Source organism: Schistocerca cancellata, chromosome 10, assembly GCF_023864275.1.
Source record: "Schistocerca cancellata isolate TAMUIC-IGC-003103 chromosome 10, iqSchCanc2.1, whole genome shotgun sequence".
NCBI classification, from domain to species: domain Eukaryota; kingdom Metazoa; phylum Arthropoda; class Insecta; order Orthoptera; family Acrididae; genus Schistocerca; species Schistocerca cancellata.
Genome location: NC_064635.1, coordinates 88,041,945 through 88,057,577, shown reverse-complemented (window position 1 = coordinate 88,057,577; position 15,633 = coordinate 88,041,945). Strand labels below are relative to the sequence as shown.

Below are 15,633 nucleotides of genomic sequence, written 5' to 3'. Positions count from 1 at the left end.
ATCAGTAGATTGTCACTTATTTTACACAATACCACATACTGTCGTTCATTCCGCTGATTGTCTTCAGCAGTGTAGCTGATGGTTTGAATGTGGTTTTTTTTATTTGCATTTTCTTGTTGGGGTTTTGACTTTGTCAAAACTGTATTCACAACCTGCACTTATCCATTGATTACAGTACAGTGCTAGAGAAAAATAAGAAATTGTTTTGGTCAACACAAAATCGTCAAAACGTATTTTAAACCAAACATAGAACCTAATAGTGAACTTATGTAAATAGATATCACCCAAAGATGGATATTTAAACTTGATCTTGCAGAGTAGCTTAGCTGTATTCTTAAAATATCATATTTGTTGGCTTTACTAACTCAAAATCAGATTTTCACTAATGCTCAGTCTGTAACGATAATCTTCTTTATACAAAATATTGTATATAAAATAATGAATAAATATTAAAATAAACAATGCAGCCCTTGTGTGAATGCTGGCCTTGTGCCGGGGAATCATCAACCTTTCAAGCAATTGGAAGCTGCTGTGAATGTGTGTGTTGGGCGAATTATCGAGCTTTATCCTCTGCCATGGATACTGTATCCTATCCATGAATTACGGAATACATCACTTTCCTGTTGACTGGATGGAATGTCGAATCAATGGTAGCACTAAGGTCCTCTATATGGGAAGCAGGACTGGGAAAATTCAATGTCCTACACCTATACTGATTATCAACGAATTTAGTTGCTGTCTCCCACTGAAACTAAGCTAGTGTGACAAACTTCATCTGTGGGGAACCCAGCTTTGCCTTAGGGAACCATGTGTGATAGGGAAGAAGTCTGTTCATTGTCAACAGTTCAAATCAATCACAATCACAAGCACCCTTGTGGAAATAGCAGTATGGGATGCGAAGGATCACGATGCACAAACAGTGTGCAGCATGAGGGGTCTCATCCAACATGTTGATGAAGCTATTCCTGCAGCCATTGAGGGAACAGGGTGCAACCAATTGCAGAATGTGGTGCACATTTGAGCAAGTGGAGTCTCGGACATAGGCTCTGAGGTCACACATGTATCATTGCAGCAACTGACAGAGTATACTGACAAGCGCAGCCTTGCTCACGGAATTTCAGTGAGGCTAAAAATCTCCAGCGTTGTCCCTAGAACTGCTTATAGCCCCCCTGATTTTAAACTGAATGGAAGGCTTGAACCAGATACTTTGAAGGTTCTGTGACAAACAAGGCTACGACTTCCTAGACTTGCCTTGTGCAGTTAAGAATTTAGTCTGCTTTTCTACTCCACTGTTCTCTAGGGCTTCCATACTTTGTTTTCATATACACTAGCAAATACTTTTTCAACAGACGTATTCTGTATTTATACTTGTGTTCCTTCAGCTGCTTTACAGTGAAAATTAAATCTACTGCTCTTAACCCATATTGTTGTTACTCATTCTTCCTTTATTTTTATGTGTATTCATGTTGCCAAAACTTTCTCAAAGATCTTTGCAAAATGGCTCATGCTAGGAAGTCAGAAAGGGCTTCCTAACACTTACATTTCTGTTCAACCCTAAAACGTAAACTGTGCAACAAAATTAAACTGTTACTTTCTTGAAACCATGTCATTTTCTCTACTGTCCCCTGTAATGGTGCAAGAGCTTGGGTACCCTGCGATGTGACCCTCGGGCTCTGCAGTGGTTCAGACAGCAGTGTATTGACACACGCAAAACAAAGACCAGTGTTCAGAAATTTTTTAATTCTTGTGGCAGATTATTGAAAATGAGTGCAGCAGAATACTGCACGACTTACTGCACTAGAGTCAATGAGGTGTGATCCAAATGCATATTGAATTTCTGCCTAGTATCAAATGAGAGAAAGCTGCTAATTCTTGAGAAGAAGCTGATATTGTTAACGAGAAATGACATTAAAGACTATATATGTTCAGAAGCCACTGTCACAATACCAAGACTAATGAACAGAGATCAACAAGAGGTTTGTGAACTTCCACCACTGATTGCCTAAATCGCCAATTTATGAGCAAAAAATATCCTTAGAGAACGGGAAGAGCTACCCCAAAATATAATACCGTGTCATAAGTGAATGAAAATAAGTAAAGTGGAATACTTTTTGTGTCAAACTATCCATTCCTTCAGATACTCTTCATATAGTGAAAATGGCAGCATTAAGTCTTTGAACAAGATCCTGAACATCGGCTTTCCATGACAATTTACTGTCTATCTGAAAATCTAGAATATTGAACTGTTCAGTCTCATTCATCACATGCCCATCATGTGTAATTAGGAGACCAGGTTATGTTGAATTGTGTTTTAGAAACAGTAAAAACTGAGTCTCACTGTGATTTAGTGTTGATTTATGTTCTACAAGCCATGGACTTATGTCTTAAACTGCACTATTTGAAATAGTGGCAACACTGCACACAGCATCCTTTATTATCAAGTTAGTGTCATCAGCAAACAGAAGTATTTTAGAATCACCTGTAATTCTAGGAGGCATATAATTTATATAAATAAGGAGCAGGAGTGGCCCCAGTACTGATCCCTGTGGCACCCCTATTTAACAGTGCCCCACCCAGACCCACATCATTGCCATTCTCAATACTATTTAGAATGATCGTTTGCTGTTTGTTCTTAAACTAAGAGGTGAACCAATTGTGAGCTGCTCCCCATATTCCATATGGAGCAATATTTTGTGATCAACACAATCAAATGCCTTAGTTAAATAAAAAAAACATGCATAGCATTCAAAACCTTTTCTTTAATCCATCCAGTACCTCACAGAGAAAGAGAATGCAGAACGTTTAGTTGTTAAACCACTTATAAAACCAACTGTACTTTTGACAGCAAAATATATAAAATGAAATAGTCAAATATTGTTGCAAACAGAGCCTTTTCGGTAAATTTACCAAACACTGGTGGCATAGGAATAGATCTCTGATGTGCATGGTGGAACCACTAGGGACCATTCAAAACCATTCAAGGAAATTTTGAACTTTATCCGAAGCAAAAAAAGGATGCTTACACTTTTTCGTTGCTCCTTTTTCGTGCGCCCTGTGGCGTGTGCAGAGGGCATATGACATCGACACACGAGTGAATAAAACTTTAGAGGGTCCCTCTAAGACCTTCAGTTTGGCAACACCCTTTGACTTTGTGCGCAACTTTGTTGAGAACTTTAAAAATATTGCTGAACAGACACACCCATTCACCAGTTCCATGGCACTGGCCGGATAGAGAACCCTTTTGATACCCCTCAGATTTTGGATGCAAATGCTAATGCATCCAGATAATACCCTCTCTGTCTGGAGATGGCAAATCACAGAGATACATTGCGAATGTGCTAGGTTTGTGAGAGGCTGCTGCACTGCAGCAGGATTGTGTTGTTGGGTGGCAGACAGTCCAGGAATGACGAGTAGCAGTACAAGTGTAGCCGATTGCCTTGCTGCTGCTACTTGTCGATTTGTGTCATCGCAAACAGTTCGTTTATGGTCGCAAAAACTACACTTTTGTTTGCACATCGTGTGGCCAGGCTGAGGTTGCCAGACAGCCCTTGCAGTTTGGTATGGAGCATAGGCATCAGATGCTCTTCACATATGACATGCTTCTCCAGAATTTTCGTACTTCTGCCACTTCAACTCTTAATAACACAACTGGAAGGTTTAAAGACTGACACATACTTAGTGATATATTACAAGTAGAGACATAACAGCATCAAGGGTCTCCCAATACATTACAAGCACAGACATGAAAACATCATGTGCCTTCCAGTATCATTATACCAATTGTGGGACACAGTCTGTCTACTGAACTGTTCGCTCATAATTCCTTTCACAACCAGTCTTCTTTATTTGATGTCGCTGTGAGTCAATTTACTGCAGCGTCTAAACAATCCCTATGATACATTTGTTTTTCTGAGTTGCATAATTACTATGATTGCACTGATGTTCCAGTTCAGATATTATGAAGTTTAAGTTTTCCTCCATAGGCAGCTCTCCATCCAGCTTAATTGTTACAACACAAAATATCGTAAGAATCATCCTAACCATAAGATTTAATGACAAGTCTGATCTTAAATGCCATATGACAAAAGCCACAGCAATAGGACTGTCCATGTGCTGGTATACTTTCAAACTTTCATGTGTGTGGAAGTGAGTTCTTCTCCAGTTTGCAGCCAGTCATGAGTATCTTCCCACATACAACATCATTACATAGGCATTCCTTTTCATAGATGTTTCCCATGGCTTCCATTCAGTTCACATTCCTTGTAACAAATGCTGCACCTGTATAGTCCCTCCTAGGATGCAGCCGAAAGTTCTGGATGTTTCTCGTGAATGTGAATGTGTTCAAATACGGTCATTCACCAGTGTGCATTTGCATGTGTTTTCTCTGGTCAGCATGCCTCCTGAATGACATGCCACACACGCCACACGAGTATGGCCGTTCGCCAGTGTGGAGCATCGAGTGCATCTTCAAGCTACCATTTTGTGTAAATGTTTTATTGCAAACATCACAACGGTATGGACGTTCACCAAGGTGCAATTTTGAATGCTTCCTTAGATTACCCCCTTCTGTGAATGTCTTGTTGCATATGAGACAGCTATAAGGGCGTTCACCAGTGTGTACCTTTGAATGCTGCTTCAGATAACCACTTTCTGCAAATGTCTTGTTGCATATGCCACAGCCGTAGGGGCGTTCACCAATGTGTAGCTTTGAATGTTGCATCAGATTTTCCCTTTCTGTAAACATCATATTGCAAATGCCGCAGCTGTAGGGGCGTTTACCATTGTGCTGCTGTGAATGTCGTTTCAGATGAGAACTTTGCTTGAAAGTCTTGTTACATACGCCACAGCTGTAGGGGCGTTCACCAGAGTGCTGCTGTGAGTGTCGTTTCAGATGAGAACTTAGTTTGAAAGTCTTGTTGCATATGCCACAGCTGTAGGGGCGTTCACCACTGTGCACCTTTGAATGCTGCTTCAGATTACCCCTTTCTGTGAATGTCTTGTTGCATATACCACAGCTGTAGGGACGTTCACCAACTTGTACCTTTGAAGGCTGCATCAGACTGCCCCTATCTGTGAATGTCTCACTGCAAACTCCACAGCTGTAGGTGAATTCACTACTAAGCAGATTTGAATGCTGCCTAAGATGACTACTTTGTGTAAATGTCTGGTTGCAAATGCGACAGGTGTAGAGTCGCTCACCAGTGTGCAGGTGGAAGTGTCTCTCTACAGTAGCGCTTGTAGTACATGTCTTGTGGCACACGTTGCAAGAATGCAGAACTTCACTTGTGTCCACATGTGAGTGATCCTTCAGGTCTTGCAACTGTGTAAACGTCTTTTTGCAGCTGTTACACCAGTGTTGCAGGTGCCGTTCACCAGTTTTATTCCCACACAATGCTTCCTGCATGACGGTGTTTTGTATCCTGTTGCCTGTTCCTTCAACCGGTGAAACAATGGGAACCAAACTGTCACTGTTATCAATACCATTGTCATTCTCGATGCCAACTGGGATAGCACTGCAGAAAAAAGGGAGAAAACTATGTAATAAAATATTGTCATAAATGTACAACTATGTAAATGAAAATAATAGTAACATACGCCAAGTTGCAAAACGTGTCAAAAGATCCTCATGAACGCGTGGCATAAGACATATTCTGCAAACAGGTTATGAATCAGTATCACAGAGACTTGAATCAATATTATTTTTTGTACTGTTCCAAGAAACAACAGAAACATTTCAGTTCATGTGAGGGCTTATTTTAGGTCTCAAAAGTTGCAAGACGGTAAATTTGGCAAAGAGTATTCACAAGAAGTTAAATTTTGGCAAATTCATTGATAGTGATGTTATTGCGAAGTGAAATGACGTGAAAACACACCCACAATAACTGTTCCACCAAACGCAAAATGCTGCCTGATAAGAACCACAGGACTCTTACAAACTTCTACACCTACATCCATATCCCACAAGCAATTGTAAAGTGTGTGGCAAACATTTAACACCAGAAATTCCTTTCCTTGTAGCTCACTGATACGTTGGGACACGTGAGACGTTTGTCATAGCTATCTCACCAAGCAGATTTCTTTGGTAACAAAACGAATGAGCAACTTTCCTGAAAATGCTATAAAGCAGAGCTGTCCAGTATGGCACCCCAGGGTGCCATCGTGCCTGCAATACGTTCCGCTGGTGCCCTTCATAGGCAAATTTCTATTCTGACGATTTCTTACGTTGAAGCAAAGTTCAGAAGAAAATGCACTGAAAGCTGTACTCATTCTATACCTGAATAAATATTATACTTCAATTGTAAGGATTTGCAGACAGATTCACTTTAATGCCAACAAAGTTTTGCCACAAACAATACGGTCACATTTGGAACATCATTGTTTGTACGAATACTTCCTCCTATGCGACGTTTTTCACTCTATCCAGTATAGGGCAAGAGCTTGTGGGTGTAGCTCCAGTAACATGAGACCTCCCTGTTAATACAAACAATCCTGTTGGAGGAACATCCGCAACTGAGCATTATACCAGAGGTTGAAAATACCGCTTCAGTTGTAAAGTTCTTTTATTATGACACGACCGGTTTTGGGCTCCTATACGCCCATCTTCCGGTGTCGTAACTTGGTTGCTGTAACCACCGAGCGCCGCGGTTGACGTGTAAAAGGCGCGATGTGCTACCTACGAGCGCAAAGTATGAAGTGGCGTCGTGGACAGCACGCCGCGCCTTGTTTACGTCAATGTGCTACCTACGAGCGCAAAGCATAAAGTGGCGCTCTTGGGTAGCACATCGCGCCTTGTTTACGTCAACCGCGGCCCTCTGGGAACACAGCACCAAGTTAAAACACCTGAAGATGTCCTTATAAGAGCCCGAAACCGGTTATGTGATAATAAAAGAACTTTACAACTGAAGCGGTATTTTCAACCTCTGGTTTCCTGTTAATTCTGAATTTACCAAAACATACCGTTAACATTATGGCAAAGTGTGTTCCAAAGCCAGCTAATCAAAATAGTAACGTGACAATGGCCTCTTATAAAGTCTGTTATGTTTTAGCAAAAAGGATAAAACCTTCCAGTTAATGGAGAAGTGATCAGTGCTATGGATCACTGTTTGACAGGCAAAGGGACTTCAACTGTCTCACAAACTGTTGCTAGAGATGTTGAGCAGGTTTCTAAAAAATTAACGCCTCACTTATATCAGGACCTTCAATCATTTGAATATTGTTCGCTTCAGTTTGATGAAAGCACAGATACTTCTGATATTGGAGAGTTGAATTTATTTATTATAATGCTCTTTCATGATTTTATGATTATGAAGAAGAGTTTAAAAGTGCTGCAACTTCATGAATGTACTAGGGAAGAAGATATGTTTATTGCATTCCAGATATTTGCGAAACGTAGCAACTTTTCACTCTCTGAAATAGTTGCTCGAAAGGCTAAATGGTTTCTTGCTCTTTGTGCTAAAGGTGAATCATTTCCAAAATTACTTCCTTATCACTGTATTACCCATCAGACACCTTTATGTGAAAAGGTTTTAGTTTGAACATGGCAAGAAAGTTGCAACCTCTGTGGTAAATTACATTTGATCACCTTCTTCATGCCTTTAATTGTTCGTAAATATTTTGAATATACACTACTGGCCATTAAAATTGCTACACCACGAAGATGACGTGCTACAGACGCGAAATTTAACCGACAGGAAGAAGATGCTGTGATATGCAACTGATTAGCTTTTCAGAGCATTCACAGAAGGATGGCGCCGGTGGCGATACCTACAACGTGCTGACATGAGGAAAGTTTCTAACCGACTTCTCATACACAAACAGCAGTTGACCGGCGTTGCCTGGTGAAACGTTGTTGTGATGCCTCGTGTAAGGAGGAAAAATGCGTACCACAACGTTTCCGACTTTGATAAAGGTCGGATTGTAGCCTATCGCGATTGCGGTTTATCGTATGGCGACATTGCTGCTCGCGTTGGTCGAGATCCAATGACTGTTAGCAGAATATGGAATCGGTGGGTTCAGGAGGGTAATACGGAACGCCGTGCTGGATCCAAATCTCGATCCCTGAGTCAACAGATGGGGACATTTGCAAGGCAACAACCATCTGGACGAACAGTTCGACGACGTTTGCAGCAGCATGGACTATCAGCTCGGAGACAATGGCTGCGATTACCCTTGAGATTGCATCACAGACAGGACCTGGGTGCACGAATGGCAAAACGTCATTTTTTCGGATGAATCCAGGTTCTGTTTACAGCATCATGATGGTCGCATCCGTGTTTGGCGACATTGCAGTGAACGCACATTGGAAGCGTGTATTCGTCATCGCCATACTGGCGTATCATCCGGCGTGGTGATATGGGGTGTCATTGGTTACACGTCTCGGTCACCTCTTGTTCGCATTGACTGCACTTTGAACAGTGGACGTTACTTTTCAGATGCGTTACGACTCGTAGCTCTACCCCTCATTCGATCCCTGCAAAACCCTACATTTCAGCAGGACAATACACGACCGCATGTTGCAAGTCCTGTACGGGTCTTTCTGGATACAGAAAATGTTCGACTGCTGCCCTGGCCAGCACATTCTCCCTATCTCTCACCAATTGAAAACGTCTGGTCAATGGTGGCCGAGCAACTGGCTCGTCACAAAACGCCAGTCATTACTCTTGATGAACTGTGGTATCATGTTAAAGCTGCATGGGCAGCTGTACCTGTACATCCAAGCTCTGTTTGACTCAATGCCCAGGCGTATCAAGGCCGTTATTACGGCCAAAAGTGGTTGTTCTGGGTACTGATTTCTCAGGATCTATGCACCCAAATTGGGTGAAAATGTAATCACATGTCAGTTCTAGTATAATATATTTGTCCAATGAATACCCGTTTATCATCTGCATTTCTTCTTGTGTATCAGATTCTGAGCACCAACAGCCGCTCGGACCTATGTAACATTGGTCACCACGCTAGTCACACGAATGTGGGTTCTTTTCTGAGGCTATTACATATCATGAAATTTGTGCTAATCTAAAGTACATATTTTAATTAGCAAGTCAAACACATTATCTACAAAAGCTTCCACTGCTAAATAACTGGAACAATTTTTATTACAAATAAAGAATAATCATGAACAACCTTTTATGCTTAATATCCACCCCAGGACTGTCGTTTTTTTCTCTTTTCTTTATAGTATACATGGGCTCATCTTTTGTTCAAGAAGTGTGATTTATATGGACAACACAGTCTATTTGAATATTTATATCCTTGCTGTTATTTGAAACAATATTTCAGTTTTTTTTTATTACAAACTTTGAGGGTGACATCAAAATTTCTGGGAAGGGAATATAAGGAAACGAATTAGCTCAGTGATTTTTTTTAAATTTTTCAATGTAGTCTCCATGTACATTAATGAACTTGCCCAGCGATGTTCCAGTGCATTGATCCCATCACAAAACTTAACATTCCTCCAGTCTTGGAAAATAAACCGTCAAGTTCAGTTGTCAGTTTTTACTTTGAAGAGAATCTCCATCACCGAAGAAAATTTTCAGATTGGGGACGAGATGGAAGTCTGATGGAGCTGAATCAGGCGAATAAGACAGGTGTGTTAATTTGCATCTTAGTTCATGTACTTTTGCCATGGCAATGGCACTTGGGTGTGATCGTGTATTGCCTTAATGAAAGTTGACTTTCTTTCTTGTCAAATCTGGCATTTTACGCGAATCTGTTGCTGTATTTGGTACAGAAAATTAGTGTTGTATTGTTCTGTAATTGTTTGAATTCTTGGAAGATAATCTAGCAGCAGAATCCTTCTTGAATCCCAGATAATTTACGTCATAATATTTCTGGCCGACCATACTGCATTTGCTTCCTTTGGTGGTGGTTAATCAACATGTTTGCACTGCTTTGTCGCTTTTTTTGTCTGTGGCGCATAGATAGTAGAGAACCAAATTTCATCTGTGGTCACATACAAGCGCAAATCATGTTGTTAGTTGCTTGGAAAATGGATTCAATATTGTTCGGACACTGCCATTCTGATCCAGAATTAAGAGTCGTGGCACCGATCTGGCAGATAATTCTCTCATATCCAGTTCCACTGTTAGAATATGATATACCTGTTCAGGTGATATCCCTAAACTCTGTGAGCTTTTCAAACAGCTCTCGTATTTCGGTAGGTCACTAGGTGAAGCCATATCAAAGCACGCTCGATAGATTTGTGGAGAGTTATTGTTGTGAGTGAACGCGGCATGAGGCGTGAAATGTGACTGCGTAAAAGAACTTGTGTTTATTTAGATATGAAATAAAGAAAAGGAATAGGAGAAATAAAACGAGATTATGGTTTATTAACACACGCAAAAATTTCTTGAATTGTTACATGAAGTACTGTGAACAGAATGTGGGATCATAGGACGCTTTATAAGTGGACGGATTTCTGCAGTAACAAAATATAGTTTTTATCTAAACAGATGATTTGTACTCTGGTTACTGTTTTACACGTTTCCGCTGAATTGACATACAGTGTGCCACGTATGGTATGAAAGTTTTTTCAAATAAACTATTACCCAAGATCTTTTAAACTGTGTCTAGGCATTTGGATGTGCTTGAGGTCATGGCTGTTAATACCTGTATTTTGTACCCCAGATTCTAATACTGCTCGCAGATGAATTAATGTGCGGAGTGCCGTATACAGAACGTTAATTGAAAGACAATTTTCTAGTGAATCATTTTCCACTGTGTAATTAACTTTGAGTTTTATACTTACACACCTTTGAGTATTGGCTGCTGTTATGAGGCCAGTTGTACAAGCACTACAGTTTTGGTGGAGATCACAATAATAAAAATCGAATAAAAAATTGTGACAAGGAAAAGCCTGATAAGTCGAATACTATTACTATTCCTTACACATCTTTATAATATGTAGCAGATATTCGAAACATAATTTTTCTCGAAACTAACGAAAATATGACAAGAAATAATGTTATAAGAAAATGCAATTCGAAATACGCTCCAAAAAAATGCCTTGCGCACATTAAGATTATGTCCATGTGATCCTTCTTTCGTCTTCCAATAATGTACGGAACAATACGAATGGAAAAATATGTGGGTTTAACACACTGGACATGAGTGCGCTATTTTTCCACAAATTGCCTCATTTTTCAACTAGCTATGCAACCATTTCTTTGATCGGCAATATGTGCTGTGTTTATTGTGATGACAGGCGACAGAAACAGAAAATACGAAGGCCATCATGGGTAAATTACTTGTCTAAATAACAGACGTACGATAAATATATAGTGATGGCATTGCTTAGTTTGGAAATTTCAGTAGAGAGTCAGAAACATATTAGACTTCCTGCTTGGGAAACTGCAGCGATAAGATTAGCATTACTGCCAACTAGCGGCTTGGGCCAGATTGAACTAGTTATGTATTTCACAGTAAAGTATTTCAGAGATTATTCCTGAAACTGGGAAAATATAAGGAATTCCTAGGTTGTTTGGTTAAGCGTACTTGACTTTCAATCTATGATTCGTATATTATTTGATAAAGAAGTTGTTTACACAACTTTGGTCAATAAAGATTAGACCAGCATCCTCAGGCTCGACAAATTCGCGACTGGTATAGACTCCAGAATCCATTAGAACGAAAATTATTTTCCCAGGTTTGAGGTTTTTGCGTCACCAATGTCCTCCACTTCGGTTTCTTGTAGTTTGCTGAGGAGTTCCACCTGCCCTATCTTTTCTTTTGTTCACATGTCAGACTCATCAGTTGTGCTGTTTATTCGTCTTAAGGGGGGTAGGACGTGAAACGGTCCGACTTGGCGCAGGAGAGGCACCACAGGACATTTTAATTTACACTGTCTATACTTTTACAAATAAATTCAGAAAACTTTGTTAACATGACCAGGAAGGATTCAGGATTCACACTCACCCTTGACAAGAGAATCATCTTAAAGCATAACCTCAACACAACGAAATACCTATGGGGCCCAGCTGCCTACATCTACTAAACAGCACAAGAGATTGGCACCTGGCCAGGGAAGTTAACACTATAACGCACTCCTTCCAATTAGAACAAATTATCCTGGCATAAATATGTATGCATGCTTGTACTGTTGGAAATGGAAGTCAAACACAATGGTCAGTGTCACAAAGTTCTCTTGACCCGCACAGGGCTACATTCGTGCGCTTGCAACGTTTTCATTCCTTCACAATGTTATTTCATACCATTCTGCTATGCAGGAATGATTCTTGAATACATTCGCTTGCGCTAGGTTAATCCATGGAGAAGAAATAAAAACTTTGAGGTTCGCCGATGACATTGTAATTCTGTCAGAGACAGCAAAGGACTTGGAAGAGAAGTTGAACGGAATGGACAGTGTCTTGAAAGGAGGAACATCCACAAAAGCAAAACGAGGATAATGGAATGTAGTCGAATTAAGTCGGGTGATGCTGAGGGAATTAGATTAGGAAATGAGGCACTTAAAGTAGTAAAGGAGTTTTGCTATTTGGGGAGCAAACTAACTGATGATGTCGAAGTAGAGACGATATAAAATGTAGACTGACAATGGCAAGGATAGCGTTTCTGAAGAAGAAAAATTTGTTAACATCGAGTATAGATTTAAATGTCAGGAAGTCGTTTCTGAAAGTATTTGTATGGAGTGTAGCCATGTATGGAAGTGAAACGTGGACGATAAATAGTTTGGACAAGAAGAGAATAGAAGCTTTCGAAATGTGGTGCTATAGAAGAACGCTGAAGATTAGATGGATAGATCACATAACTAATGAGGAGCTATTGAATAGAATTAGGGAGAAGAGGAACTTGTGGCACAACTTGACTAGAAGAAGGGATCGGTTGGTAGGACATGTTCTGAGACATCGAGGGATCACCAATTTAGTATTGGAGGGCAGCGTGGAGGGTAAAAATCGAAGAGGGAGAACAAGAGATGAATACACTAAGCAGATTCAGAAGGATGTAGGCTGCAGTAGGTACTGGGAGATGAAGAAGCTTGCACAGAATAGAGTAGCATGGAGAGCTGCGTCAAACGAGTCTCACGACTGAAGACCATAACGACAACAGGTGTTGCTCGTAGCTACCGTGTAATCGCTCCTTTGGTTAAAATTAACAGTGGCGGACTGCTAAGGCTACTCCCCGTCAAAGTCGTGACATGTTTATGGCTCTAAGTGTGTAATGCTTTCTGGACAGCAGACTTGTACTCAAGTATTGTGCAGCTGCGATGCTCTATAGAGAAGTGTACAAATCTTGCATAAATTTTGTGTGCGGCCGGCAGCTTTGAATAAAAAGACAGAAATGTAGTTATTGTGGTAATGTATTTTTTCTATGAGCGGCAAGTAACATTTTGCACTTGTAAAACGTTTGCTGTCAAACATCATGCTCCATAACTGTCACCTGAGAACACATTTGGACCAAAGGTACCCACCATTACGTCTACGACTACCGAAGCAAACTGCTACAATAATGTATAGTATGTCAGTGGTTTCAATGTAGCTCGGCGTATGAGAGGCCTATTAAATAATTAATACATTTCTAGAATCCATTACCTGATTGTAACAAAAATGTAGTAAGCTTTTGCAAATCATTTACAGTTCAGTCCTCCCCAATTTGTTCAGGCGTTGTTACAACGAAATTATCATGTTTATTTTCTAGTTAAGGGCCAGGAAGTGAAACTTACACAAGTACTAATAACATATTAGTATTTACAGTTACTGAACAACCACAGCTGTGGGAAAGAATTGAAGAACAATGAAATACACAGTGAAATACGTACGGTATATCAAATCAATGACAAATATCGTCGCCATACTGTTATTAAAATTTTCGTACTTCAACTCAGCTTAATAACTGTATGTGAGGGTTTTAAAGATGACACATACACTCCTGGAAATGGAAAAAAGAACACATTGACACCGGTGTGTCAGATAGAGATGGGCGAAACTGTTCTTTTCAGAGATTGGATCAGAACTGTTCACTCCCTGAAATGAATTAGCTCTTTTTCATGACTCACCACTCATTTACAATAGAAAATAAATGGAAGGCACATTGCCCTTTGAACTTGGTTTATTCCAGTACTATACCTGTATTTTGATCTTATTTGATCCTATTTTGAAGTAACACAGATAATGAATAAGAATTTTGTATTGTTTATTGAAATTTCCACGATATGACAAAGTTTTGGATTATTGATCTATTTTGCACTATCGTGGTTTTTTGGGTGATCGGAAAATGTTGTAACTTGAGATTTACAATAACAATACATTTGGCTATAATGTATTAAAATTTCATTAATCTCATACAAGTACATCGCAAGCCATATATTTTTAAAGTGAACGCTTCCTTCCGATGACGCCTAAAATCGCAAAATCCGCACCAGAATAAGAAAAAAAAAATATAAATTTGACTGTAAAACGAAAGTGCTGCATATAGCCTTACGCAGAATAAAACAAGGAAAATATTGGTGTATCACATTTTGCGATACGTTTATCGGTTCGCTCGTAATTAAAGCGTAAATTCGAGTGTCCATAATAAAAATCCTATAGTAAGAGGAGTCGTCAGGAACCTAATCTAATCAGTTTAAACAAAGAAAAATAAAATAAAAACAATTGATGTATACATAACATAATAATATAATATACATAGCGGTATTACTACAAAGAACAATATCCAGTAGAGACGAACTCCGATGCAGAGGCGCTGAGTCGAGCAGGTCGAGCCGCGAGCTGTATTACTGCGTGAGCTGAGACCGCAGAGACCAGAGTGACACCTGAGTCGCTTTGCTCAACGCTCTGGCTAGAGTCGAGACAGTGGGGCGAGCGTTGAGCGGGCGAGTTCCGAGGGTGGGGGGAGTGGTGAACTCACCCACTCCGAGACAAATCGTCCATTCCCTTGCGAGTAGGTTGTTGCAAGTAGTTCCTATGTTATCCGCTAGGTGGCTCTCTGTCCTGTTGCTCGCATCAACTGCCCAGAGGGCAGGATGTGTGACTGAAACGATCGCCGACAGAGTGTGATGCGAAGTTACGCTGCGCCAGACAATGCAGGCGGCAGACGACGCACAGAGACGGCACGGCATATGTGAAACACAAAATCCAATGGGGCACTGCACAATGCAGGTAGCCAAGGTAGAAGCAGGGCAGAGGCCGGCGCTGGCTGTGTTGTGTGGCGTGCACTGTGCTGTGACCAGCAGAGGCGCTGCTGATATGCTCCGTCTCTCTCTCTCTCTCTCTCTCTCTCTCTCTCTCTCTGCCGTGGGAAACGTTTGGAGCTACCGTTCTTTTTTTCTGAATCACTGATTGTTCACTCCTTTGAAAGATGCAACTCTATGCATTAGTTCAAGAGCGGATCCCCCATCTCTAGTGTCAGACCCACCATACTTGCTCCGGACACTGCGAGAGGGCTGTACAAGCAATGATTACACGCACGGCACAGCGGACACACCAGGAACCGCGGTGTTGGCCGTCGAATGGCGCTAGCTGCGCAGCATTTGTGCACCGCCGCCGTCAGTGTCAGCCAGTTTGCCGTGGCATACGGAGCTCCATCGCAGTCTTTAACACTGGTAGCATGCCGCGACAGCGTGGACGTGAACCGTATGTGCAGTTGACGGACTTTGAGCGAGGGCGTATAGTGGACATGCGG

At 40.8% G+C, this 15,633-nt stretch overlaps 1 protein-coding gene across 1 annotated transcript in view; it reads right to left on the bottom strand.

The window, feature by feature from the left end:
• LOC126106152 (zinc finger protein 501-like) overlaps window positions 1–15,633 on the bottom strand; it is a 138,496-nt gene that overhangs the window by 35,980 nt on the left and 86,883 nt on the right. Inside the window, exon 3 of the mRNA XM_049912393.1 lies at window positions 4,360–5,513. Within this exon, the coding sequence (XP_049768350.1) occupies window positions 4,360–5,513 (1,154 nt within the window). The remainder of the gene's footprint in view (window positions 1–4,359; window positions 5,514–15,633) is intronic.